Below are 26796 nucleotides of genomic sequence, written 5' to 3'. Positions count from 1 at the left end.
TGCTGGGTTTCAGAAGTGGCTCTTGGGCAGGATTAGGCAGCTCTTTTGCATTGTGAATGCTTCCCATGGTGTCCTGCTGATGTGGATTCCTTCAGCATCTTGGCTGAGATGTGGTGCTAAGAAAAAGGAACTGAGCTGCTGGCCTGGCATGTTTAAGGCTGTGTTTCACACCACATCAACATGGAAAAATGGTTTGGTTTGGGGTTTTTTTTGGTTTTTTTCTCATGGAAAGCATGGGGAGCTGCTACCAGGAAATAACCATAAGATTCAAAAATCTGTAAACAAATTCTTGCAAATGGCAGCCTGCTTTCTTTGAGAACAGTAACTGGCAGTGTTTCACACTAGGGAATGAAAGGCAGTGCTCTGGCATGGCAGACCTTTGGTTTCAAGCACAATTAAGCAGATGCTGAAGCATTACCTTCATCATTCCTGGTAGCTGTGAACATTTCCATCTGGGTGGATTCTGCTTGCACTGTGTGCCCCTGCTCATAATATGGCAAATAACCTGAAATTTTGATGGTAATACTCAGCCTTGAACCACTACAACTCCTGCCTGTGCTGTGCTTCTCTGAGTCTGTATGGATGTCTAATTAATGGGATTTTGGGAGCATTCCCTACAGGCAATTAAAAAGTGGAGAATGGCTCAGTGAAACACAGACATGAGCAAGGCAATTTGTCAGTTATGTGCCATTAATTCCATAGTGAAGGGGATTACAATCAATGTTGATTTGCTTTGAAGGAGTGTGTACTCCTTGTGGCTGTAGAATTCACAAACTGAGCTGGATTGGTGTGGGCAGCACAAGCATTGCTGGATGTTTGTGCTTTTCAAGGCCCAAGATGGTGTTTTGGGCAGGCTTTGGTATTTTTGGCATGGTTTACAGGATATGTTTCTTTCCCATTTTTCTCACTCCTCCCTCTCACAGCTGCTGTGAGCATTTTTTACCCTTTCTTAGATGTGTTCTCTCAGCATAACTGACTGGCCCAGCTCTGGGCAGCAGCAGGTTTGCTTTGGGGTTGTCTGGAATGGGAATACCCTGGTGCCTTCTCCCAGAGGCCACTCCTTGCTACCAAAACCTTGCTGCATACCCAGTACACCTCTAAGCAGGTTTTTCTGGTAGTACTACTACTGATAGCTAATTGTTATCACCCTTCCCTTTCCTATTGAGTTTTATCATTGAGTATTTTGATATTTTAAGTATTTTCCTGATACAGTTTTGATATTGAATAATTATTTCTGTTGATAGCACGTACATGGAACAGCCTGGTGGAAGGTTGGACATGGAACAGTCTGGTTTAGCGAAAAGTGTCTCTGCCCATGGCAGGGGGGTTGGACCTTAAGGTTCCTTCCAACACTCTTTGAATATTCACTTTTAAACAAGATCTTTTCAGCTGCCTCGTTCTCCCCTCTAAACAAACACTGCCAGACTTTTCTCTATTTGCAGTCTTTCATTTCATCAGAGAAATAGGGATTCATACAATTGCAGAAAGGTTTGGGTTGGAAGGCACCGTGAAGATCAAATACAATTTTGTGTTGAGGCTTTATATTTCCAAAGAGACTTATTTTTTTTCTGGAGACACAGTTTTATGTATTATTGAAAATAATTGCTGGATAAAACTAATATGCAATCATTGTACATTCTTGAAGATAACCCAAATAATATATATTTGTTTGAATGTTCTTGTATTTTTAAGCAAAGCCAAAGAAAATCTTTCTTTCCCGTTGTTATGATTTAGTAGCATAACACAGTGTAATTATTTTGAAGATTAGATAGTTTTCACACAAGTTAACATCCAAAGTAATTTGTTTCTCTTCATTGCCTTTGATATTATTTAATCTAATATTTCAGAGCAGTCTTTGTTCCCATACAATGCTATTATTAATAACCTTAATATGTGTGAGGCTGATTGTTTTGTTTGGATATATAGATTTAATAGGTAGAATGGTAAAAAATTGTATTTTGACAATAAAAAACCCTAACAAAAAGTAGGTATAGACTGACACTTGAAAAATTCTGAGAAATCCAGAAGACTCTTTTGCTTAGGGTCACTTAATTATATTTGATCCATCTGTCGAGGTTGAACATTACTCCAAGTGCTGAATGCAGAAATTAGCTGGCATGCCAGTTGAGTTATTTTGTACAAAAAAAAGGCTATAGTCTCAATTAAATGTGAGTTTGAAATTGTTTTCCACTTTTATTTTCTAGAAAAGAAAGATGTCACGCAGAGCTTGGAAAGCTACACGGCAAAGTGCCCTGGGACAATGGAAGTCATCACTCTTCCAGATGGTTTGAAGCTACCTCCTGTTCCCTTCACCAAATTGCCTATTGTGAAGTAAGACCAAAACACAATCTTTAGCTTTTTCACAGTACCTGTCAAATTTTAAAGGATACTGAAAGGATGCAGCCATCTCACTTTATGCATGTGGATCACAGGAACATGGAAAAATGTCAAAATGTCAAATTGTTTTGAGAAGCTCTTGATCTAAAATAGAGCCTTTGACCAGAAAATACTTTGTGGCCTTTAGTTTCAGAAAGAGAGAAGTTTTGTTTTTTGAAGAACTGTCCTTCAACAGTTTGTTATTCAATTGAAGGAAGCTATTTTGCTGCAGCTGAGATTTTAGTTGAGTACTTGATCATTTCAATACTGAAAGTCCATGAGTTGGATGCAGTTTTCATCCACAGAGCTTGGAACTCACCTGGAAATGGTGCTTTTTGTACCTCTCCCTTTCCAGATGCTGCATTTTCAAGCTGGGACCTTCACTGGCCTGTTCTAAATCTCAGTTCCATTCAGGCACATCCTGCAGTCAGGCCAATGAATAACAACTTGTTCAGGTTGAAGCCTGGCATGGCATTAGAGAGAATCAGAGAGAGAGAAAGTAGCCACTGGGTATCAATAATAGAAGACTGAAAGGGAATATTTTCTTTTTGAAGGAAAGATAATTCCAATCCAGAAGAGGTATGTTGAATAGTGAAGAAAATGGAGGAAATACTGATTGAATCCTCCTTCATGGGAGTAATGAATGTAGTGATAGCATCATAGAACCATGGTATGATTAAACTTGGAGAAGACCTTTGAGGTGATCAAGTCCAACCATCAACCCAGCACCACCACCATGTCCACCATTCAACCATGTCCTCAGATGCCACATCCACACATTTTCTGAACACTTTCAGGGATGGTGACTCCACCATCTCCCTGGGCAGCCCCTTCCAATACTTAACAACCTTTTCCATGAAGAAAATTCTTCTAAGACCAAATTTAAATCTCCCTTGGCGCAATTTGAGGGCGTTTCCTCTTATCCTGTCGCTTGTTACCTGGGAGAAGAGTCTGGAAGAAGAGCCCAGTCAGAACTCTGGCAAGAGATTCCCAAGACTTCAGTGGGAAAGACTTCATGTCAATTAAAATGTTTTTTATGCTGAGAGAAGGGGACAAACATATCCACTTACATTATCTACTTGTCTTGACCTGGCTGTGCTTGGAATATTGGGAATAGCTCCTGTTTTGCCATGGGGCAAGGAACCCAGCATCAACTTTATTTAACATTTAAGGACTGCTGCTCCTCTCCTCCTTCTTGTCTGTTAAAATTTCTATAAAAGCCATAGTAATAAAAATTTGTGCTCCAATAAAATGTTAGTTGAATTTAGATATAAAGGCTCTGGTTCCATCTGCCCAGCAGATCTGGTGCTGTAGAGCTGCCCAGCCCATTGGAACCAGCTGTGCTGCTGGACTGCAGAGCTCTCTGAGCTAGATTGTGCTAATTTTTGTGACATCAATTATAAATGTGTGGAAATGCCATTTTGATGAATGTTGAATAACCTCAGCTTATGATTCAATCCATGTTAGAGCCCTGTAGAAACACTCATTTACTGATGGGGATGATTTCTATTTACTATTGGCATTTCATGGTCTACGAGTTTTAATCCATTTAATGTGGGGTGCTTATTTTCGCTGTGAATTTCTTAATCAAAATACTGTCAGACATGGAAATGCCACAGTGAAATAGGAACACAGTTGCAATGTTACCTTTTCTCCCCAGTACTTTAAAGGCAATAGAAGAGATTTGGCAAGGCAAAATCTTTATATTTTATTACTCATGTTCAATATAAAATCATCATCTGGTATTTTCTCAGATTAAATAATGCACTATTCCCATTTTTATAATTTACCTATGTTAAAGGTAATTGTCTTACTAATATATTTAAAAGCAGAAAATTTTCTTTCTTTTTAGCACTGCTGCTTTTAGTTGTCTTCACATTTTTCTTACTACTTCAAATTGACTCAGTGCCATTTTTTCCCCTTCCCTCTGTTTACTTAGTGTAGTGAGATTTATTAAAAAAAAATAATATTTTTCCTTTCCCATCTAAGCAAGGTTGTTTTTAATTAACATTTTCCAAATACAGGATTTTGATCTTCTGGGTAGCTAGTGAAATCAGTTAGAAATTCTTAATTGTCACTCATTTGCATTCAGTGGTGTCAGGCCAGGGGACATGACTGAAGCTTTTCACACAAAGGTATTAAAAATCTGCTCTCTTCTATGTCTGACCTGTGAGGGTACAGCTCTCTGATTCATGTTTGAGGAACATTCCTTCCACTGTCATGCATTCAGGTAAAGCAGGTTATCCACCAGTATTTATATAATAACCACAAAGGAGCCAAAGCACTTTGCTATGTATATAAAATAAAATTCCTTTTTATTACCTCTACATCAAATTCAGTGTTTGTTTCCTCAAATAAGTATAATGCACATTTTTGTTTTAAGTTGCATTCTTATTTGTAGAAAAATTCTATAGAAGAAATTTTAAAATATGAAATATCAGAGGTATTTTACAGTTTCCTTCTTATTCCTCAGGCTCATTGTCTGTAATTTTACATATGATTTTGATGCTGACATTAACTATCACCAACATGTAACATATGGATGTGATTTATTTCTTGTTCAACGCACTTTTAGTGTTATTTAGTAATTTCTTATCAGGTGTTTTTATCCACAGAGAGAAGTTGTCAGTGTAGTGCTACTCTCACAGCTGCATTATTTTTCAGCAGAAACACATTATCTTGGTTTCTTGAGTGTGTCTACTTTCTATTAGTGTGATACTGATATATCTGTTCTTTGCTGTGCTGAGTTCCTGATTTGAAGTAATTAGGTGTCCTACAGGTTTATAGAATGCTGCTGATTTTACTGAATATCCACCAATTTATTGCTTGTTCTTCTGCCCACAATTTAGTCTTTACTTTCCCCTGAGCATTGGAAGAGCATTGATTTCCCTGCATGGCATTGTAGGAATTGGGCCTAGCAGGGATGCAATCTAATAGATCATTTGTTTTCTATTTGTAATTTGCTTTCTGGTTGTTTAACAAACCCACTCAAATTTCTGGGACATTTTCTTCTTTCCAGCAGCAACTCTGCATTTTCACTGTATTAAAATCAGCTTTATTCACTGTGGAGAATTTTCTTTATTTGTCTTGCCCAGTGAAATCTTGTCTGGATTCTAGTCTGGGTTTAAGTTGAATATTTGGCTGCTTTCTGCACTGGCGTTGTGGTTCAGTCTGTACTCAAAAATTAATAGCTGGATTTCAAATCACTGTTTTGGCTAGTTTTGGTTTTGTTGTTTCTAAAGAAGATTTTTTTTTCTTTGTTATTTATTTTCTGAGAGCTTTCTGAAACTGCAGTTTCTTTGGGTTGATGTTTCTTCCTTTTTTATTGTAAATGTTTGCTTCAAGTGTTGCATTTCAGATATTTTATTCTCAGACTGGTATTTCATATTTATCAGTTCTTTTTTAACACAGTCACCTGGTACAAAATAGAATAAATGAAATAATTACAAATTATTTTTACTCACCAGATCTGTGAAGCTCTTGAACCTCCCAACCAGTCTCCGACCTCACAAAATGAAAAGTTTACTTGGTCAGAATGTGTCAACCAAAAGCCCCTTCATATATTCTCCAATTATTGCTCACAGTCGTGGGGAAGAACGAAATAAGAAAATAGGTAAGAATAATTTACAGTATTTTCTGTTCTTTTGTTAAATTAGAGAATCTTCTGTGGTCAAGGAAAGCAAACCTGAACATTGCTGTCTTTCATTTCAGATAATCAGTGTTTTAGCCTCAAGTCCTTAAGGAACAAATCTTTTTTTCTCTGGGGCACAGTTTCATATTCAAAAGAGGAATAAAGTCTCATATATGGTAATATTGATTTTTCAAGAAGAGATAAACTAGTTTTATTTCTTTCTCAAACAAAAGAGAATTCAAGGAAAACTTAGTTCTGACATGCTCTGCTTGGCAGCCACCACAATTTCAGTGCCCTGAGGAAAATGCACTTTTGTGGTTTTTCCTTTTCCTATTCTGATTTAACATAAACTCAGAGTGATGAACTGTCTGATTGGTCCCTTTTACTCAAGGACAGGTCAGCCAGGAAAAGGTGTTATACCCTGTTAGGAATATTAGTAATTTTCTTTTTATAAAGATTATAAAGCCTTTCAGTGCAGTAATTGTGCCATTGGAAAAAGATTAGAAGTTTGTTTAAATCCTGGATTAAGTTACAAATATTGGTAGTTCTTTTTGTAGCTTTTGTGCCTATCACATGTGATAATTTTTACCAGAGGCATCAGTGTCAGCACAGAAAAGATTTATGTGACTGTGGAACAGAACTGATTGTAAAAACTTCAGAAATTTGCAGGATGTTTTAACTTGGCTCCTTGTTCATGTGGACTGTGCCTGCCTGCAGGGTCAGTTCTCCAAGAATCTCTGTGGTTTCCTCTTTCCAACAAAAATGGTCTGTGCCCCTCCTGAGGACCTGGTTATCAATAAGGTGAAATCCCTCACCCTGAGAAGAACATGCACATTTTCCACTTGGGTTTATGGTGATGTGTATTTTCAATAAACAGCTGAAACAGGAACAGTTGGGATGTGCAGAGCAGGGATGATGATCTGGCAGTTTGGGTGCACTTGGCTCAGTGTGACTTTGCTGCAGCACTACTTTGATTTCAAAAGAGAAAGGCTAAGAAATTAAAAAAAGATTAAGAAGAATTAGTTAAAGGATAAATTGAAAAAATGTGCATGTAGGGGAACATCTTAAAGTGCTCTCTTCATTTCTCTTAATAATTCATTGAAAGTTTAATTAATATTAAATTTTCACCATTTAATCTCTTAGCTATACTGTGTCGTCTTTTTTTCATTTAAATAAAACCTCATTCCCAGTTTTGTCACATAATTGTACAAAGCAATATCCTCATTCCTTGATGGGTACAAAAGGAACCTGCATTTTTGAACTGGTTAACATTTGTTTGGTGCTTTGTGTACCGTAAGAGATTTACATTTTACACTGAATATTCTTCTTTTAGGTTTTTATTTAGCCTAAGGAGATGTCTGATTGCTTCTGATCCTGTACAGCATTTGTCTTTTGAAGTATATAAACACTGCAGTCCCTGCTAAAAGCCTCTAATGTTTCAAAGTTCAGCAAACAAAAGAAAATACACAATAAAAGCAGATACTTCTTTTGAAAGAAGCTGAGAAATTTATTAAGTTTGAAATTAATGAGAGTAATTTAATGGCATGGATTTAACATTAATTAAAAACCAGAATAACAAATGAACTGTTTGTCTTACATGGAGATAGTACTCCATATTTTGGTTAAATTATTGTTTTGCAGCAAAGGAAATCAGGCACTGCTGACAAACCAAAGGGAAACAAAACCCTTTAGAAAATCTTGAAATGTTTTCAGCTTTCAACTTGATAAGCTTTTCTGATTGGAAAAAATAACAGGGATAATTATATTGTAGTTAAATTGCTTTAATAGCATGCTAGTTGTAAAAAATAAACCTCCTGATTTTTGACATGAAGTGTTTTGTTGGTTTTGAGTGCTGATAGTCTAAAGCAGCAAGAATATATAATACAGTTCTGTTAGTAAATCCAGCAGCTCTGTCATACCTGTATTAGCTGGTACAAATATGGCTCATTTTACCTTGCCTTTCAAAACCTTTTCCCCCAAGGAACAATTCTGTAGCCCTGCCCTGGCACATTTTTCATAGGAGATTTCAATCTCATCTCAAAAAACCTCCATTGATTCAGACTCCACCCTGTCCCTGAGGAGGTTGTTCCACAGAATCACTGTTCTTACTGAAACAAAACAAAAAAAATTAGTAAGAAAATAAAACCTGTTTCAGTCCAATTGGTGTCTGTTATCCTTGGTCTTCCTATGGCTCCTTGTGAGGAAAGAGCTTCTGTTGTCTTTATGCAGCCCTCAAAGTTCTGAAATACTGTGATGATATTGCCCCTGAGCCTTCTCTTCACCCTAGAGGGGATATCCCTCATCAGGGGGGTCCTCAAGTCCTTGACCACCTTTGTGGTGCTCCTTGGGATCCTCTCCAGTTTGTCTGTGTCCCTCCCAGCTGTGGGGACCACAGCTGGACACAGCTGTGCCTGACAAGCTCAGGGTGGAGTAGAGTGGTCACCTCCCTCTCTGTGCAGTGGAGTAGCAGATGGACTCAGAACCCAAAGCGAGGGACTCGGAACCCAAAGCAGAGGGACTGAGAACCCAAAGCAGATGGACTCAGAACCCAAGTCAGATGGACTCATAGAACCCAAAGCAGAGGGACTCAGAGCCCAAAGCAGAGGGACTCTTAGAACCCAAAGGAGATGGACTCAGAACCCAAAGCAGGTGTACTCAGAGCCCAAAGCAGATGGACTCAGAACCCAAAGCAGGTGTACTCAGAGCCCAAAGCAGATGGACTCTCAGAACCCAAAGCAGAGGGACTCTCAGAACCCAAAGCAGATGGACACTGAGAACCCAAAGCACATGTATTCAGAGCCCAGCAGGGTGATGAGTGGAGGGATTGTCAGTCAGGGGTCTGTTACAGGGGAAGGATGGAACCAGGTCACTGCATGTACCAGGAGGAAGGTTCCTCCTCCTGTTACAAGTAGGACTGGCACCTTCTACAACAGGGGTGAGGCCCTGGAATGAGAAGGCCAAACAACTGATGAGGTGGCTGAGGGTCCTTCTGGGGCAGAGGGGCCTCCTAAAGCAGCACCACGTGGACCCTGCATCACAACCTCCTCTGCTGGCAGGAGAGGAAGGGTGATCCTCACAGGAGACTCCCTCCCTTCTAAGGGGAGCAGAGAGCCCCATGTGCAGACCTGACCCAACTCAGGGGAGGTCTGCTGTCTCCCAGGGTTTCAGGTCAGGGACATCCCTAGAAAATTCCATCTAGAAAGACTCTTTAATTCCTGTCTGCTGTTGGTTGCTCAGACTGGCAGCAACAAAACAACAAAGAGAAGTCTGACACCAATCAAAAGAGACTTCAAGGCCCTGGGACTTGGGTGGAGGGATCAGAAGCACAGGGAGTGATTTCCTTCATCCTTCCAGAAGCAAGGAATAACAATGATAGGAACAGGCAGCTCCATTGATGTGTGGCTCCAAGGTTGGTGTCAATGGGAAAATGTGGGTTTTTTTGGCCATCTATCAACACCTGGCCTGCTGACACCTGATGGGATGAGCCTTTCTCAGATGGGAAAAGGAGTCCTAGCACAGGAGCAATGGTGCTTGCTGACAGAGCTTTGAACTAGCTTGGAAGGGGGAAAGGGAGAAAACCAGGCTCCCCAGTGCTGAGCAATGGGATTTTGTGCCAAATCTTGAGGATCCTGATGGGATCCCTCAATCTGCTACGCCAGGTGTTGGCCACAAGGTACCACACCTGAAATGTTTCTACCCTGATGCCCACACCATGAGGAACAAACACCAGCTGGAAGCTTTGGCCCAGTCCCAAGCTTTGACATCACTGGCACAAATGAATCATGGAGGGATGAGTCCTGGGCCTGGAGAGCCCTGTTGGGTGCTGTGCTTTCAGAACTTTCCTCAGTGTAGTGATTGTTAGAATGTGGAGATTCAGGGCTGCTGTGCTCCTGCAGATGCCTCTGTTGCTGTAGGAATCCACAATGTTTAACTCTGTACCTGTGCAGAGCAGTCACTGGCTGTTTTGGGGGCTGCAGAATGTAAAAGACATCATGGACACTAATAAGCAATTAAATATGAAATGTGGAGAACATCTCATACCACTGTGAATGTGAATGTTTTGTTTTAATCAACAGTTTTGCTTTTCAGGTTTCACAGTAATATCACCCATTAACATCTGTGGATGTATGTGTTTAATTTCCACTAGCATTAATTTGAGTTAAACATTTGCATTAAGTACATCTCCCTTGAGCTCTCTAATATTGCCTGCAAAATGTAATCAGAAAGTAAATGATTGTGAATGTACAATTAGAGTACAGATTGCTTCAACTGTGCATTAAAGTCTTAATATTGATTATCCAGGTTTTTTACTGGACATTTCTTGATATCCTAGTAGAAAAATTGTTAGCAATGTATGTTAAAATCATTAGGTAAACTAGTAAGAACTAATCCCTGTATGCTATAATTTAGCTTATAATCATGATTTATTTAACAAATGTAATTAAACCACCTTTTGTTTACTTGGACTGCAAATCCTCAGCTTGCAGGGAGAATCTTGCCACATTCAGTTTAAAGTCTGCACTTCAGGTGCATGTGGTTCATTGTGAGAAATTTGGAAGGTAGACACAAACCTGAGGGCTGAAAAGGTTATGAAGTGCTGATATAAAATAATCTTTTTGCATTGAACGGTTGCTCAAAATTTGCATCTCTGCTTCTGACCTCCATGATCTGCCACAGAACCATAGAATTACAGAATGGATTGGGTTGGAAGGGACCTTAAAGATAATCCAATTCCAACCTCCCCTGCCATGGACAGGGACACCTTCCACTAGTCCAGCCTCATCTCCTTAAATTACAAAACTCAAAAAAAAATTAAAATTGGCAGAGTGAAGTATCTTTAAAGTTGACTTGTCTCTTGTGCTAAGATATAAACTGCAAGTTCATCTTTTTACCTGGCCCACTTTACTTCACTGTCTCTTTATTTACTCCATATAATCAGCTGTGCCTGTATGAGGACTTGTGGTTTCCTTCTTCCTGTTGTGTTCATTTCTTACCTGGCTGATTCTTCTCCAGGTCTCCAATGTCAAGGCCATGTGCACTCTACAAAACTCCAATTATGGAAACCTTTAAGTGTTGAACATGAAGGATGTGTTGAAGCAGTGTTTTGAATTGCTGCATGAGTTAATTTTGCCAATGAAGCATTGGTTCTTTGAGCACTCTTGCTGTGTTAATGAACATTTCCAGTCCCTTCACCTCTTGCTTTGCCTGGGATTTACATCTTGTGTCACACAATGCTCTTGAGCAGGACTTGGACTGTGAAGATTATAGAGATATATTAAGTATTATAGCAATCTGACAGCTCAGCTGCTGCTGTTTGTTTATAAGCCTGTGATTAGGTAATTCCTGCCTTAATTTTGTGATTATTCTTGCAGATTTCCAGTGGGTCCAGGGAGATGTGTGTGAAGTTCAGCTGATGGTGTACAACCCTATGCCTTTTGAGCTCCGAGTAGAAAACATGGTATGCATCTTCCTAAATCTTCTCTTTCTGCTATTTTTCTGAAGAAAAATCTCATTTGGATTTTCGAATATGTTTTTGTATAAATATTCTTTAAATATGGTTTAAACCAGCATAATCTCAGTTTAACACTGTGGTGTTAATCAATTTTCTCATATTTTTGGTGATGAGGTATTGAAAAGAAAAATCTCTGCAACTCAGAGTGTTTAAATGCTTTACTGGCACTGACCCATAAATCAGTTCTGTACATTTCTGTTTTGAATAAAACTCCTGCTACATGATTTACATAGAGTGGTTTTCAAGTAATAATTATACCCAAAACCTAATGATTATTGTACCCTTGCTACTGTTGTTTAAAAGTCTGCATTCATCCTTGCTTTTCAAATTCCCATTTTGACCACAATTAAAAAACCTGATGAACTAAAATACTTAGATCTGAGAAGCTTTGGGTTTTAATAAAAACTTCAGCTCCTGGACTTCTTGTTCCCAGTGATTTATGTTATTTCAAAACACTCTAATGTCAGATGAACAGAAGGAAGTGAAAAAAAAAGGCCAAACCACTGGAGAAATAGGTGAGGTGAGAAGGATCAAGCCTAAGCTCTCTACTTCAGCTGGCTGCTTGCAGTATATCCTGAAAAAAGGGAAATTGTGTTTTTTCTTTCTTTATTCCATCTAACAGGATTTTTAAAAATTGTGATCAATTTAAACATTGAAAGTTCTGTAACTACCAGACCAACTTAATATCCACTCAGTTCTAATCCAGCATTTTCCTTTATGTTAAATACTTTTACCTTTAGTATTGCTTTAAATATAAATCACATCTCTTAGAGCCCTTTGTTCTGTCAAGCTAATTGAATCAGTGTACATTTGTTTACTCATGATTTTTGTTTGGGTTTTATTTTTATTGATATGTCTACTGCAGTGTCTAGTCTGACCTAAATTACTGATAATAAACCACATATAATAAAGTGCTTTTCCATGGGAAGTGAACGTGCCCAAAGATTTTGTTTTTATAGCACAATAAAATTAATTCTTGGAAGCTAACATGCCACTTTCTCTAGCAACATTTCCTCTCACCCTCACAGAAGTATTTAAATTTTTTAGAGTTTTATAGAAAAAGTAGTTGTAAAGCTGCACATCAGAAGGGTCTCTGTGGGAATTAATTGATTAAGAACATTTTGATTTACAGTCCAATTGGTATTGTGTAAGTAATGATGTTGTTATATATTAAAAAAACTTGGAAAATTTCTAAATGAGGAAATTCCTTCTGAGTGCTTCCATGCACTCAAGAATTCAGAATGCAGTTGTTTGTGTAGATCTACACAATATCCATTCCCTGAGCAAATGAACTGTAGTAGCACCAATACTTCTCTTTAATGCTGTTGTGGTGAAGTTCTGTCTTGGAATTACCACTGAATTCCAGTTCCAGTGGAAAGCACAAGAGGAATTAATTTGCCAACCAGATGCAAATCTTTGAAGTGATTAATGCAACTCTAGTCAGTGCTTTGAGAAATTCTCCTCCTCACTTGGAGAAATTGATTGATTTGGTAGATTAGTATCTTTATCAAGACTGTAGCAAGTTGAGGAGAGTGCTTTTTCCCATTGATTTGGAATTTCAGAGATAATTTCTTTGGAACTGAAGCCAGTTTTGAGCTCCCCAAATGACAAAAACACTGACATCTGTTCAGCCTATAGAGGAGAAGAATATTGGGGTGATTCCTACTGCTCTGCTCAATCCCAAAATGGGAAAGTGCAGCAAAAGAAGAGCTGGGCTCTTCCCAGAGGATGAGAGCCAGGGAATGAGCTGCAGCCTTGGGAAACTTCCCTCCCTGATAAAAACTCCCTTTTCCCAAGCAGGAGGGGATCATACACTGGGACTGCTTGTCCAGAGAGAACCTGAGACCTCCATCTTTAGAAATCTTTAAAACTTGAGTGATCAGGATGTGAAAAACCTAAACTACCACCAAAGCTGCCCCTGCTCTGAGCACTGGGCTGAACAAGATGACCTCTACAATTTCTTTCCAACCTAAGTTGTTGGTTTTCCAGTCTCATCTGTGAATTTTCTGGAATGTGGGAATAGGCATTACTTCATCATAAGAATAAACTCCTCTGTTTTCATTTTAATAATTCAGAGTGCTGGTTAATATTTTAAAATGGTGTGTTTTATTATTAACATGTACCCATGCCTGCCGTTCCCATACCCTTTTCTTGTCTGATTTCTCATCACCTATCAGATTCTTTCAGATTATTTACTCTCACTGACTCAGTTTCATAGCAAGTGTGTCCTTTTCTGTCATTTAGTGGCAGTTTCAACTTGTTTTTCCCATGACTTTTTTCCTCTTGCCTGACTCAGCACCTCACCTTTTCAAGATCATTCCGGCTTGTTTCCAGTCATCTTTGAGTTTTCCATTGCTTGCTTTAATTTTCCTTTGTCCTTTCCAGGCTCCATCATTCACCAATATATAACTGTACTGAAATCTACAGTCTTTATTTTTTTTAAATTTTCCCCTTTCCCTCAATTTAGATTTGTTGTTCTGATAAATTACTCATTTCATGTTACATGAAATCCAAGCTTTTGGCCATGGTACTTTTCCTACTGTGTCTCTGTTGAATTTCTGTTGTGATGGTAAACAAGTTAGCATTGAGCACAGGTTGTTAAGGAGAATGATTCCCCATGGAAAGGCTTCCAGAGTTTTTCATTAATTGAAGTATTAATGCTGAGTCCATGCAGGTTAATTGAGGTGTGCTTAAGTAAAAGGCATTGAATTTCTAGGCTTGATATAAGACTGTGGACACAAGACTTTGATTAGTATTGCTCTGATGATAAACCCTGAACAATTGATTTTCTTTTGTTATTTTATTTTATTGTTCTCAAGGATCTTGGCCCATTTTTCTTGTTTTTACTGTTAATTTCCTGTCATGCATATTCCTGATTTGGGACTTTAATTAGGTACCTATTCTTCATTCCTGCCCCATTTCTGTGTTCATTTTCTGTCTGTTTCTATATTGTCCATATAGTTAGAAGGCTGGTCCAATGGAAAGTGCAGTAGTGTTGGTAAAATGACAAATGAAAATGTTCAATCATGGAGCATGGAAGTGATGAGCTCCCACAATTGTGTGAGCAATAGAGTGAAGTAGGAGAGATCTTGGGGCTGATCAGAACAAATGCTTTAATAAAACTCAGCAGGTACCTTAAATCAGCAGAATGAGAGACAAAAATGAGCCTAACCAGAGCTGGCTGGGATGGATTAGACAGAATATTTTTGCCATGGTGGTGCTGGGGTGCAGCTCACCTGGAGATGGGATGTTCAGCTGCACATTTGTGCCACCACTTCACCTTTTCTGCCAGGAATGTTGATTTCTGTACAGCCTTGTTCAGGTCTCTCAGTGATGGCCTCCAGCCCTTTTGCAGTTTGTTCTGATGTTACTGCCATAAATGCAGTTTTCTGTGCAGCAAAAAATGATCTTCACATTTCAGGCCTTCCAAAACAATCAAAAAATTCTGGGAAATCTCCTGTGGATTTGTTTTGAATCTTGAGACAAATACTTAAAGCAGCAAACTGTACAATCTGGGGAGATTTAGTACTAAAATACATATGAAGATCCAGTGCAAAATGTTAAGTTCTCTAAGATTTTAACTTCTTTTTCATCTTCTTTTTCATATTTTTATCAAGTTTCCTATTAAAAGCAAAAAAAAAAAAAGCTGAGAAATTAATTTTGAGGTAATGTTATGTATTGTGGGAAAGCATTTTCTCTGCTCTTACTGTGGAGAATACAGCCATGGTTCCAAGAAAGCTATAAGATCTACATACAGTAGATCTGTCTGTATTTAATAAATAAATATCAAGAAATCAATAAATAGTTAATAAATACAGAAAACTGTATTTAATAAATAAATATCAAGAAGCAAAAAAATGCTACCCCCTAACCCATGAGAAGATTATAATTTACAATACTTTGTCATTATTCAAGAATTAATTTCTTTTTCTGTGGTTCTCCTTCTGTTTGGGACCTGTATTTATTTGAATACAACCGGGTGTGGTATTTTGATTAATGATGCTTTAAGAATGGCCATTGCCTTTTTTTTTTTTTTAATTGAAAATTGTGCTATTAGTCAAGAGCTCTGTGTTGATGTATAAAAAGAGAATCTAAAAATTTGATAAATCTGATTGTTTAATCAGTCCCACAACTTTGCTTATGATGGTTTAAATTGTTTCCATGAACTGCTCTTTCCTGAGTTCATATCTTTTGCTGTTTCTGCTGTCTTGAGAGAATGTTTAATTATTGCTACACTACATTTAGTGGAGAATGTTTTAGTCAAGAAAGGTGAAGGGGGGAAAAGAATAAAAATGGTTGTGTTTGGTGTTTTTCTAGGTCTGCCTGAAATAACCATATTAGAAATAGTAGGGAAAATTTCCTTAAAAATAAATATTTGACAGTTTTTGTGTAAAGTATTTGACAACATGGTACACAAGTATGTTCAGCATGGAAAGTAACTTTGAAGGTCGTGTTACTTTAAAAAAAGAATGATTGCAGTTTGGGATTGGTAAGTAAAGCCTAAAAAAAGCAGTTACATACTCCTGTTATTTTAACAGCATCCCCAAATGCTGCCATTTACATGCAAGTTGTTTTGTTCCTCTAAAACTGAAATGAGATTTGAAGTGATTGAAAGCCATGCTGTGATAAAAGCATGCATACATTCTCTCCAAGACAATTTAAATTGTTTTATAAGAATACAAAGAAAACAATTTTTTGTGTGCCTGACTCATATATTCCCTGGAGGAAACCTTGGATTTGGATGATCTGTTCCTGTAGGGTCAGAAAGAGAAATGATTACCAAATGGTGACTAAATAATTACTAAATATTACTACTTGAAATAATGTAATAACTCTCAGGAAAAGAAATCTAACACATTTCCCTACTTTTGGTGGTGTGGCTGAAATCTTTTAGTTAATGGATGTGAGAGTACTTCAGCCTTGGTTAGGCTCTTAAACTGCAAAACTTCAGGCACCAGAGGGCAATGTTGGGCAAATATTGCAGAATTGTGCAATTCAGCAAATTGTGCTCTTGAAATCATCTTTCAGACATTCTAAGAGGTGTGATTGTCCTTTAAAAATCGCTTATGTGGCCTAAGTTTTAAGGGTAAGTGTCATGATTTCAATTTATGTCTGGAAATCTGAAGTCTAGTTGATTTTTATATTGACTTTTCCCCCCATTTTTATGAGTTTTAATGTTTTCTTAATGTCTTTACTTTTCAAAACTTGGAAGTTTTACTGAACAGTAGAACTGTGAAAGGGGAGGAATCGACTGCTGCTTTCTTGATTTTGTGTTAGTGCACTTGAAGCTCTTCAATTTCTAGTCCAGGCACGGTGTGTGCTTAGTGCAGGTATTTTGGCATTTAAATTGTGTTTGTTCTCTAAAAAATCCCTTTGTTTTCAAGGTTTGCATTACATATCAGAGAATATTTAGGGGTCTCTGTCAATTTGCTACAGCTGATAGTAAACAAGCCACTGGAGGGTTTGGGGGGTTTTAATCACTGATTTTGCAGGACTTGAAGTCCTTGGATGAAAGTTTTTAGTTGAGATGAATCCTGAATAATTCAAATGTATTTGAATATTAGGCCATGTGATAGATCAATGGTTTTGAGACTAAAATAAAGTTTTAAAGCCTTCTGTACCAGTTTTAAAAGTGAGTTCTGGAGAGTGTATGGGGCCAGCTTTTTTTTTGTGTTCTAAGGTTTGGTTCAGCCAAAGCAAAAGCAGCAGAATTGTGGTGAAAATTGAGGCAACATCAGTGTTAAAGAGAGAATGTTCATCCCATTTCTGTGGGGTGAATCCCACTGGAAGGATTAATGTGGGAATCAAAGAATCTCAGTGCTCTGATACAATGGGTGCTGAATATACAGAAAGACAAAGTTAGGTTTTACTTGTGTTTTTGGGGATGGTTTCTGACAGCTGAAGTCTGCATGTGAAATGGGAGGAAAACAACAATTCAGTAGAAATGAGGGTGCAACAGAGTATTTATTTACAACTCAAGTACAACAGAAATGGAATTTTATGTAGCCTCAAGGACAGAGTTCTCTAATGCAGCTTCCCACAAAGCCAGAGTAGCTTTGGGTAAATTAGGTGTTGTCTCAAGAGTGTCAAGTCTATAAAGAAGTAATTGCTAGAACAGAGATTTTACAGATTTTGGATATGTTATGTGTTTTTCTGTGGCTCAAACTGTGAGTTTTTTAATCTCTCTTCACAAAAGTACATTCCTCTTTAACAGGGCTCTCAGTTCTCATTAAGCATCCACACAGAGTTAAGATTTAATCCAGTTGTGCTTACTTCTTTTATTGATGGAGGTCTTTGTAGCAACCTTACTCAAAAATAAATATGTGTATAGAAAAACAATGGGTAACTTGGATTTATATGTTTTCCAAAATCAAGTTTACTTTTAACAGCACATTCTATGCTCAAGCATCTTCAATTCATTAACCAAGCTTAAAGAAAAGCCGCAGTCTAGTAAGAACAGTAATGTTGTGCTCAGAAATTTCTTCAATGATTTTTTTTTTCTGCTTCATTTCTCATTTTGTCCCATGTTTTAAATTTAGAATGCTAAAAGATTTCTCTGACACTAAGGGAGTAACTGCAGGCATTTAGGCTTGAGAGGATCAGTTCAGCAAAATGAATGCATTATTCCAACTCACTGAAATATTTAGGTTGGATGGTTAAGCTAGACTTGCCCTGTTATCTGTAAATACAATTTCTTTTTTTCAACTTAGAAAACATATTTTGGGTATGTAATCAAAGCTATGCAAGATCTGTGATTTCCACTATCAAATATTGATAGATAGTGGTTTGATTTCCACTATCTATCAAATATTCAAGTTAAAGTCACAGGTACAATTAAATATAGGTACAAAACAGCATCATGCAGATGATATCTGTGATTTTTTTACTGTGCTTGGATGTAAATTTTTATTAGTTTTTCATTCCCATCTCAGTTCCTGGAACACATTTCCATGTTGAATACAAATCCTGCTGTAATTTTGGATGCACGCTGCAGTCAGTGCAACTCAAACCCCAGAATAACTGCTATGAGTAAATTGGAATAAATCATAAAAGTTTGGCTGATGTAAAGCATGGGATTAAAATATAAGTATCTAGCATAAAAATGTAAGTGTATATCATAAATGGATTTATCTGTGTATTGTCTTTTTTCAGGGTCTCTTGACAACTGGAGTAGAATTTGAGTCTCTGCCTGCTGCCCTTTCCCTCCCTGCAGAATCTGGGCTCTATCCTGTGACTCTGGTTGGAGTTCCCCAGACCACAGGGCAGATCACTGTCAATGGTAAGGGATGGCTCCACTCACCCTTGCTGGCAGAACCACCTGAGTTTTCCACCCCTGTGCCTTGCATGGCTTTGTTTGCCACGTGTGTGTTCACCACTCTGAATTCTCCTCAGTCAGGAAAAGAAAACAGGAACACAGGGAATCTGTTCCCTGCACCAGGCTTCATTAAAAACAGCCTGATGAATCACTTGGCTGCAGCAGCAGTAACGAGCACATTCTTGGAGTATCTCATGTGTGAGAGGAAGAGGATAATGAACTCCAGCTCCCTTTTATTAATGCTTTCATTTGGAAAGCTTCTGAGGAGGATTACTGTAACTTTTTTCTTAAGAATGCAGAAGATAATCTTGCAGGGTTTTTTTTTTTTTCCCCTTAATTAATCGTGTTCATGTAAGATTACAGAAATTTTTGCAGATTGCTTCCGTGGAAACGATTTAGCCAGGGTGTATGGCCTGTTGCAGTCAAGATATCATTTCATTAATAAGCCAAAATAAAACTGTGTGTGTAGTAAGGAAGGAAATTAAAGCGCTTTTACAAAAGGCTTGCAGACCTAGAAAAGGAGGCATATGTGGAGAGGATGGATTCAACATGTAGTAGGAGTGAATAATCTTATCAAATCACATTTTTAAATATGTCTTCCTGGAATGCAAAGTTCGGATACAGGATAAGAACGATTTTGGTAAAGCTAAGCTCTAAAAGAAGATGTCTTTGAACTTGAAGAAACTGTTTTCACTGAGTTCTTCTTAAATGCTTTTGTCTGCTCATAAAACAATTTTTCATGTGATTTTTTTTCTCAGAAACTGTTTCAGTAAATAGCATCAAAGCATTCAGAACATTTGTACTGTAGTTGTCTCCTTTTGAGTTCCACATACTAAAAATGTATTGCAAGTAGAGGAGTTGATTTCTGTACTTGGCAGCTTTTTGTTTGTCAATGTATCAAATTTTCCTTCAGATATAACTCATAAATATTGCCTGGTAAGGAATCAGTGGAGAGGTATTTTTCTACTAAATTGAACTTTCAGAAGTTGTAGTCTTTCGTGGCAGGTGTTTGTGTTTATGCATGCATCTTTTTTTCCATTAATAATTTCCTTTAGGATTCTTTTATCCTTCTGGATGTAGTTGAGATTCTTTCCTGTAAACATTTTTCTGAGGAAATAGGGAATGTGTGTTGAAGGTTGACATGTTTTATGTGCCCCAGGGAATTTGGTGACAGGTATAAAATGGTGTCCATGCTATGACTTGTGATGTTGATCTTGTAAAGAATTCTGCAGAAGTTTCCGATGCATTGTAGAAATCAGACGCTCTTTACAGTTTATTTTATTTTACATGCCACAGATGCAGAGGTGACCATTTGTTGTTTGTACATTGTCAGATACTTATAAATGTTGTTTCAAGGGTTTTGATAGTCCTGTACATATTACATGTCCTGAGAATATTTTCCTGTAGAGAAGGTGGTGGTTTGGGTACTTTTAGACCTGCCAGAAAACAGTACAATTCACAACATAACTGGTGTTTTATTCTAAAACTCAGGTTATCATACTTCAGTTTTTGGAGTCTTCAGTGATTGTCTTCTGGACAATCTGCCAGGAGTGAAGACCAATGGCTGCACTGTTGAAGTCATTCCAGCTTTGCCAAGGCTGCAGATCAGCACCTCCCTTCCAAGGTGAAAAATTAAATTAAATGATGATTTTATTAGGTTGTATTTAAGTGTTAATCACATGCTGAATAAAAGCTTTTCCACCTGAGTGCATCATCTATGCTTGAGTAAAACAGGACATAATCTAAATCTGCATTATTTGCTTTAGAATACAAACCTGAGGTTTTTGTTTTACTGCTTTAAACCATGGAATTTCACAGAAATATGCAGAAATAATTTTGCAATGTTTTATGTGCTCAGAACTTTGGTTTTGGGCAAAGAGGGATGTATCAAGCCAAGAATTCACTGTTTATATCTTAAAAATCTGGTGCAGACATGACTGTTAACTCAGATCAATTATCACAGAAGAAAGAAAGAAAGAAGAGAGAAAAAGATATAGAAGAAGAATCACTAATAAGTACATGTACATTTATCACTAATAAGTACATGTACATTTATACAGTAACTGAAAACAATTTGTTTTCCTTTTTAGTATGCAATTCCATGATACTTTGTCTCAATATGAGGGGGAATACAGAAATTCCTTCTTCCCTTTCACTCCACATGCTCAAATTCCAGAGCCCTGAAATGCTAACAGTACATGACAGCACATTCTGAATGATCAAAAAATACTTGAAGTCCTCGTCACAGATCTGTTCTGAAATTCTGAAATCTGCTCCTGTTTGTGGAGGCTGCTTGTCTTGTGGTAAGGAAGGACAGGATCAAAGGGAAGGAGGGCAGGAGTACCTGCAAAAATAAGTGGAATTATTGGTCATTAATCTCAGTGACTTCTGTCCTTGTATCCTCGATGCCTTCTGACCGCTCTGCATCAGCACAGAAAGTGCAGTCAGGAGTGGAACCTCTGCCCATCTGTCTTGTTCTGCAGCCTCCTTCCCTCATTCCTGCTCCAAAGAGTTCATCTCCAGGCACTGTTCCACCTTTCACACTGGGAATTTTTTCTCTGGATCCAGTGCTGTGAGGTTTCTGCCCTGCACTGTCCACTGAACCTGCTCCTTGTAGTGACCTGCTGTCACCGTCATGTTTTCTGGAAAAATCCCTTGCCCAGGATTTCTCTCCTGCCTAGGAAGCTGAGAAGCCTCAGAGAAAAAGGAAAACAATAATTATGTGATTTGCTTCTCCTGTGTTTTGCTGCTTTGGAATGTGTTTGGGCATTGTTTACCCACAGGTGATTGATTGTCTTCATGTGAATTGTTTTAACTTAATGGCCAATCACAGCCAAGCTGTGTCAGACTCTGGAAAGAGTCACGAGTCTTTATCTTTTAGCCTTCTGTCTGTATCCTTTCCGTATTCTTTAGTATAGTTTAGTTTAGTCTTCTTTAATATAATGTAGTATCATAAAATAAAAAATTAGCCTTCTAAAAACATGGAGTCAGATTCATCATTCCTCCCTTTGTCTCGGAATCCCACAAATACAACAACCTACTCTTGATTTTTTTTTCCTTTCCCCTTCCTTACAGTTTTTGCAGGCATTTTAACAAGCTTTCAGAGTTAGACTATGTATTTTATATTGCTTGAAATCTTACTTGTCTTATGCATAAATTATTAATTTTGGTCCTCAATGATTCTAAAAATGGGAATGGAAAATATTATTTAGCATCTTCAGCAATAGTTTCTGAGTCTTCCAAAAATAGTGAATAGAGTAACCAGGACAGGTTTTTAACATTTTCATCATAATAATTTGTTTGTCACATTTTTAGGTCTGCTCATACACTTCAGCCTTCTTCAGGGGATGAAATCTCCACTAATGTGTCTGTCCAGCTGTACAATGGAGAGACCCAGCAGCTCATCATTAAATTAGAAAATATTGGAACAGAACCTTTGGAGAAACTGGAGGTGACAGCAAAAACAGTCAACACCAAGGGTGTGTATACTGATTTATATTGGGAAATATTTATCCTGACTTCTCTGTTGAAAGGGAGATTATTTGTTTTATACTTCTTTTAGGTCAGTTTAGAATAAATATCATAGTCCCCATTACAGAGCTGAAATAATTAAGTTTGATTTTATTGTAGAAATATAGAAATGAAAGAGAATGTAAGAAAATGTAGAAAGATGAAGGAAATTGTAGAACCATCTCTGTGTTAAAGGGTCATCTGCTTTTTGGAAATCTAAATTTAATTTCAGTGTTACTTGGGGAAAAATCCTGAGGCAATTACTTGTAATGAGGAAGAATCTTGGGTCTAAATTATTTTCTCCTTATGTCTAAATATGCTGATTAGTTCATTAAATAAATTACTGTTAGCAGTAATGTTGTCCTACTTGAGGGAGTGGAAGCAAATAAGCCTGTTTCTATCTTACTCAGTGAGCAGTAAGAAAAAAAATAGAGAGAAGACTTAAAAAGACAAGGCAATAAGTAAAATAAGCTATTGTGAGTTAAAAGAATAATTGAAGCTCTGGATGAAATACAGCACATCCCCTGTGTACACTTAATTCTCTTGAATTGCTCTGTCCATGTTAGTATTAAAAAGTGGTCTGATAGGTGAATCCTGCTTTTGTTTTGTGATGTATTTTTTTTTTTTTGGTTTGTCCTCTGAGGGATTGTTATGAAAATGATGTTAACAGAAGCACTGCAGGTGACAAGCACAGAATCTTTACTGACAGTAGAAATACCTTATTTTATTGCAGGTTTTATTCTGTCAGTGCCAAAGCATTAAAATGCAGTGTGATACCTTGTGATTTCTGTTCATTTCAGTATTCAAGCTTGTGATTTTTTATAACAGAGTATCCCCTTCTCCACAACCTCAGAGAATAGGAGTTGCCAATCATCTCAAAATAGATTTTTGGTCTGAGACTTGTACCAGGAATAGTTTAGGAGTTGGAACGTATGATGACGTACAGTTCTTATTTCAGAAATTCCAACATGCTCCTCCTGGGCCAGGGGCTGCATGTGTGGAATGGAGAAGCCAAATACAGCACTCAGGTGAAATGGAGAAATTAATGTATTAAATAGTGGAATATATGGGCCTGTGAGTCACATGTTAATCAGAATTTTTGTACATAACATTATACAGTTAATGGGTGCACAATGCTGAAAAAGAGACTCATGCCAACTTTAAAACCACCATCTCTCCATGACAACTTTTGTTAAAGGCAGTGGGGGAAAAGGAGAATTGTTGATACACTCACCTCTCAGTTCAGTAAAACTTTTAATTTTATTTCATCCTGTATTTTTTCTCTCTCTCAAAGATGTTTGCAATGAAGCCCCTTTGTGTATCTGACTGTGTCTTTAATCTTATTAGGCATGATAACTATCAGAAAAAGGAAAATTTCTGATGAGTAAACTATAAGCATGCACACTCAAAAAATGCAACTTAAGTCCCTCTCTCAGAAAAACAGAAGTAAATTTTGAGAGGCACTGAATGATATTTGTTCTGACAGTGTGAGAACTGTGCCATCAGAATCATGCAATCAGAAATGTCTGTGTGGGCAGGGACCTCTGGAAATCATCTTAACCTTCTTTTGAAAGCAGGACTTAAGGTGATCCAGGGTCCTGTCAAGCAGAATGTTCAGTTTCTTGCATTGTCTCACAGAAGTGAAATGCACCCCTGTATTTGGAACTGTGTGCTTGAGATGATCTGTGTTATTGGAGGAAAAAAAGAAACTTAAGTGTGACTTTTTAAATTACTGCTGTGGAAACACTGTAAAGCACTAGAAAAGGCTAATTAGAAGAACTAATAGTCCACATGAAGCATACAATAATTATGTTATTTCAAATGTGATTGTGTGCAGGTGTTGGAGAGTATCATAGAATCAGTCACTGAATGGTTTGGGTGGGAAGGGACCTTAGAGACCTTGGACTTCAGTTCTCCTGCCATGGCCAGGGACACGTTCCACTATTCCAGATTGCTCAGAGCCCCATCCAGCCTGGCCTTGAATATTTCCAGGGATGGGGCAGTCACAGCTTCTCTGGGCAGCCTGTGCCAGGGCCTCACCACCCTCACAGGAAAGAATTTCCTCTCAATGCTTTAGCTAAACTTGTCCTCTGTCAGTTTGAAGCCATTCCCCCTTGTTCTGTCACTACATGCTCTGTCCAAAGTCCATCTCCAGAGCTCGTGGAGCTCCTTTAGGCACTGGACAGAGCTTTAAGATCCACCCAGAGCCTTCCCTTCCCCGGGATGAACAACCCCAGCTCTCTCAGTCATCACAGCAGAGGTTCTGTGATCAACTCAGTGGCTCCCTCAGGACTTTTTCCAACAGGGCTTTCTTGTGTTGGGGATGGACTTTTGCCTTTTCTCATGGGCTCTCTTCCATTTGAGTTATGACCCTAAATTGATACAAATGGATGAGGCTGGGCTGACATTCCAGTGAGATGGGATTCTGGTGGCCAACAGGGAACCAAAGGTTTGTAATGTCAGCTGCTCCTTTTGCTCAGTGAATACATGCATGGAACTCCTGGGGACTGGGCATTAAACCATCTCAAACAGCCACACAAACTCTTGGTGTTCCACATCAAGTTGAGAGCATCTGCAGGTGTCCATGGTGTGTTAAGAAGTTTTTCCTTAGTTCTGTACTGAAATGTGCCTGTTCAAAGTGCTCAAGGTGTCCTTGAGAGCTGGTGGTCACCTTCATTTGCCTGACCACAGCTTGCCAGTCAGCTCAGGAGCCCATGAGAAGCTTTGGCCAATTCCAGCCAAACACAAAGGGCTTTCAGTCATCTTTTGTTACACCCAATTTCCTTTGGTTCTTTTTGTCTTGGCAGTTGTGCATCTCTTGCAGCTGCTGCCTGCCTGACCCATTTCCCTACTTTCTGTTTCTGGAGCCACAGCTTTTAGCACAAAGATGAGTGCTGTAAATGGCAAACATTCTCTTTTTTACTGATGTTGGATTTATAGCCAGTCACTGTCCTTGAGGAATCCAACTCCTCTGGCATTGTTGTGGGTGGTGTCATGTTAATGAAACCTCTGGAGGTAAGATTTTCACACTTGCCTTCCTTTACCTCTCTTCTGTCACCATCAGGGGCAGCTCTGTGGGTTTTCCACTCTGGCCCTCAGATAAATAAGAGTTTGCAGCTCCCCCTGTGCAGTTCATGGAGGACATTCCAGGGTTCTGAGTCCTTCAGCAGCTCTGTGCTACAGAACAGATCCTGAGGCACATCAGCAAGAGGGACTTGTCATGCTGCCACAGCAGACATGTCTGTCATGGCTTTTAGTATCTCACTGCACCCCTGAGCCAGGCTGGGCCATCTGTAGGTTGGATATCACATGTCCCTGCTGCCAGGGTCAGCTCTGTGTCACCTTACACTGTCCCTCACCAGGTCAGACAGTTTAATCCTTTTTTTGGAAAGATGACCTGTGCAGAGCTGGATGCTTTCCCTTTGGCTGCAGTCAGCTTTTTTTAGAGGCTTGTTGTGTCTCAGATAAGGGAGTGCAGTCCAAATGCTGTGATAAACCAACTATTTGATCCACTGAGGGGCAAATATAACCTTGGTGTTTTCAGACTTGAGACTTGAGAAGAGCCCACTTGGCAATCTTAGCACGAGTGATGAGCCCAGATATACACATGGAATGAACCTGGATGAAGCCAAATCCTCACTCATCTTTCCTAGCAGTGACAGACCTCAGGAATTTAAATGTAGAGAAACAGGTTCACCTGTCCAGCTGCATTCTTCCCATGGCCTTTGAACACATCTGCCAGAGCACAAATGAAAAATCTACTCTGAGGTTCAGGAAGAACTGTGAACATCCAGGACTAGATCTATTTCCATTTTTGATAAAGAAAACTTGGTAAATTCTTTTAAATTGGAGTTGGGTTACTAGGGTGGGTTGGCCCTGGCTGGATGCCAGACACCATGAAAGCTGCTGTCACTCCCCTCCACAAATGGCCAGGGAGAAGAAAATCCAATGGAAGTCTCGTGGGTTAAGGACCAGGAGAGATCACTCAGTGATCATTGTTCATAACAGGCAAAACAGACTCACCTTGGGGATATTAATTTAATTTTATTGCTAACAAAATTGGACAGGATAATGAGATGTGTAAAATATATATTGAAAATAGATATTTAAATATATGAAAATCAATTAGAAAATATAAAATTTATATAAAATATATATTGAAAGTAAAATATATCTTGAAAACACCTCTTCCCACCACTCCCTCTTTCCCAGGTTTTCCAGGAGGGGCTTTGGGGGTTGCTCTCAGTTCATCCCACGTTGCTCCTGCTGCTGTTCAGGGAGAGGAATCCTTCCCTGGGCTTCCTGGGCTACAGGGGAATCTCAGCTCTGGCTGCTGGAGCATCTCCTGCCCCTCCTTCTCCACTGACCTTTGGTGTCTGCAGAGTTGTTCCTCTCACATATTCTCACTCTGCTCTGAACACAATTGCTTCTGTGCAAAAACTTCTTTTTCTT

General features: G+C 38.5%; 1 protein-coding gene across 3 annotated transcripts in view; it reads left to right on the top strand.

Annotated features, from left to right (window-relative positions):
* TRAPPC9 (trafficking protein particle complex subunit 9) overlaps positions 1-26796 on the top strand; it is a 451106-nt gene that overhangs the window by 38584 nt on the left and 385726 nt on the right. For all 3 annotated transcript variants that reach the window (XM_058033362.1, XM_058033351.1, XM_058033367.1), the window contains exons 10-15: positions 2205-2331; positions 5844-5989; positions 11380-11465; positions 18672-18798; positions 20326-20458; positions 22150-22313. In XM_058033362.1, the coding sequence (XP_057889345.1) occupies positions 2205-2331; positions 5844-5989; positions 11380-11465; positions 18672-18798; positions 20326-20458; positions 22150-22313 (783 nt within the window). The remainder of the gene's footprint in view (positions 1-2204; positions 2332-5843; positions 5990-11379; positions 11466-18671; positions 18799-20325; positions 20459-22149; positions 22314-26796) is intronic.

This window comes from Melospiza georgiana, chromosome 1 (genome assembly GCF_028018845.1).
Source record: "Melospiza georgiana isolate bMelGeo1 chromosome 1, bMelGeo1.pri, whole genome shotgun sequence".
NCBI classification, from domain to species: domain Eukaryota; kingdom Metazoa; phylum Chordata; class Aves; order Passeriformes; family Passerellidae; genus Melospiza; species Melospiza georgiana.
Note: the sequence above shows the minus strand (reverse complement) of the source record. Positions and strands in the feature narration are given on the sequence as shown.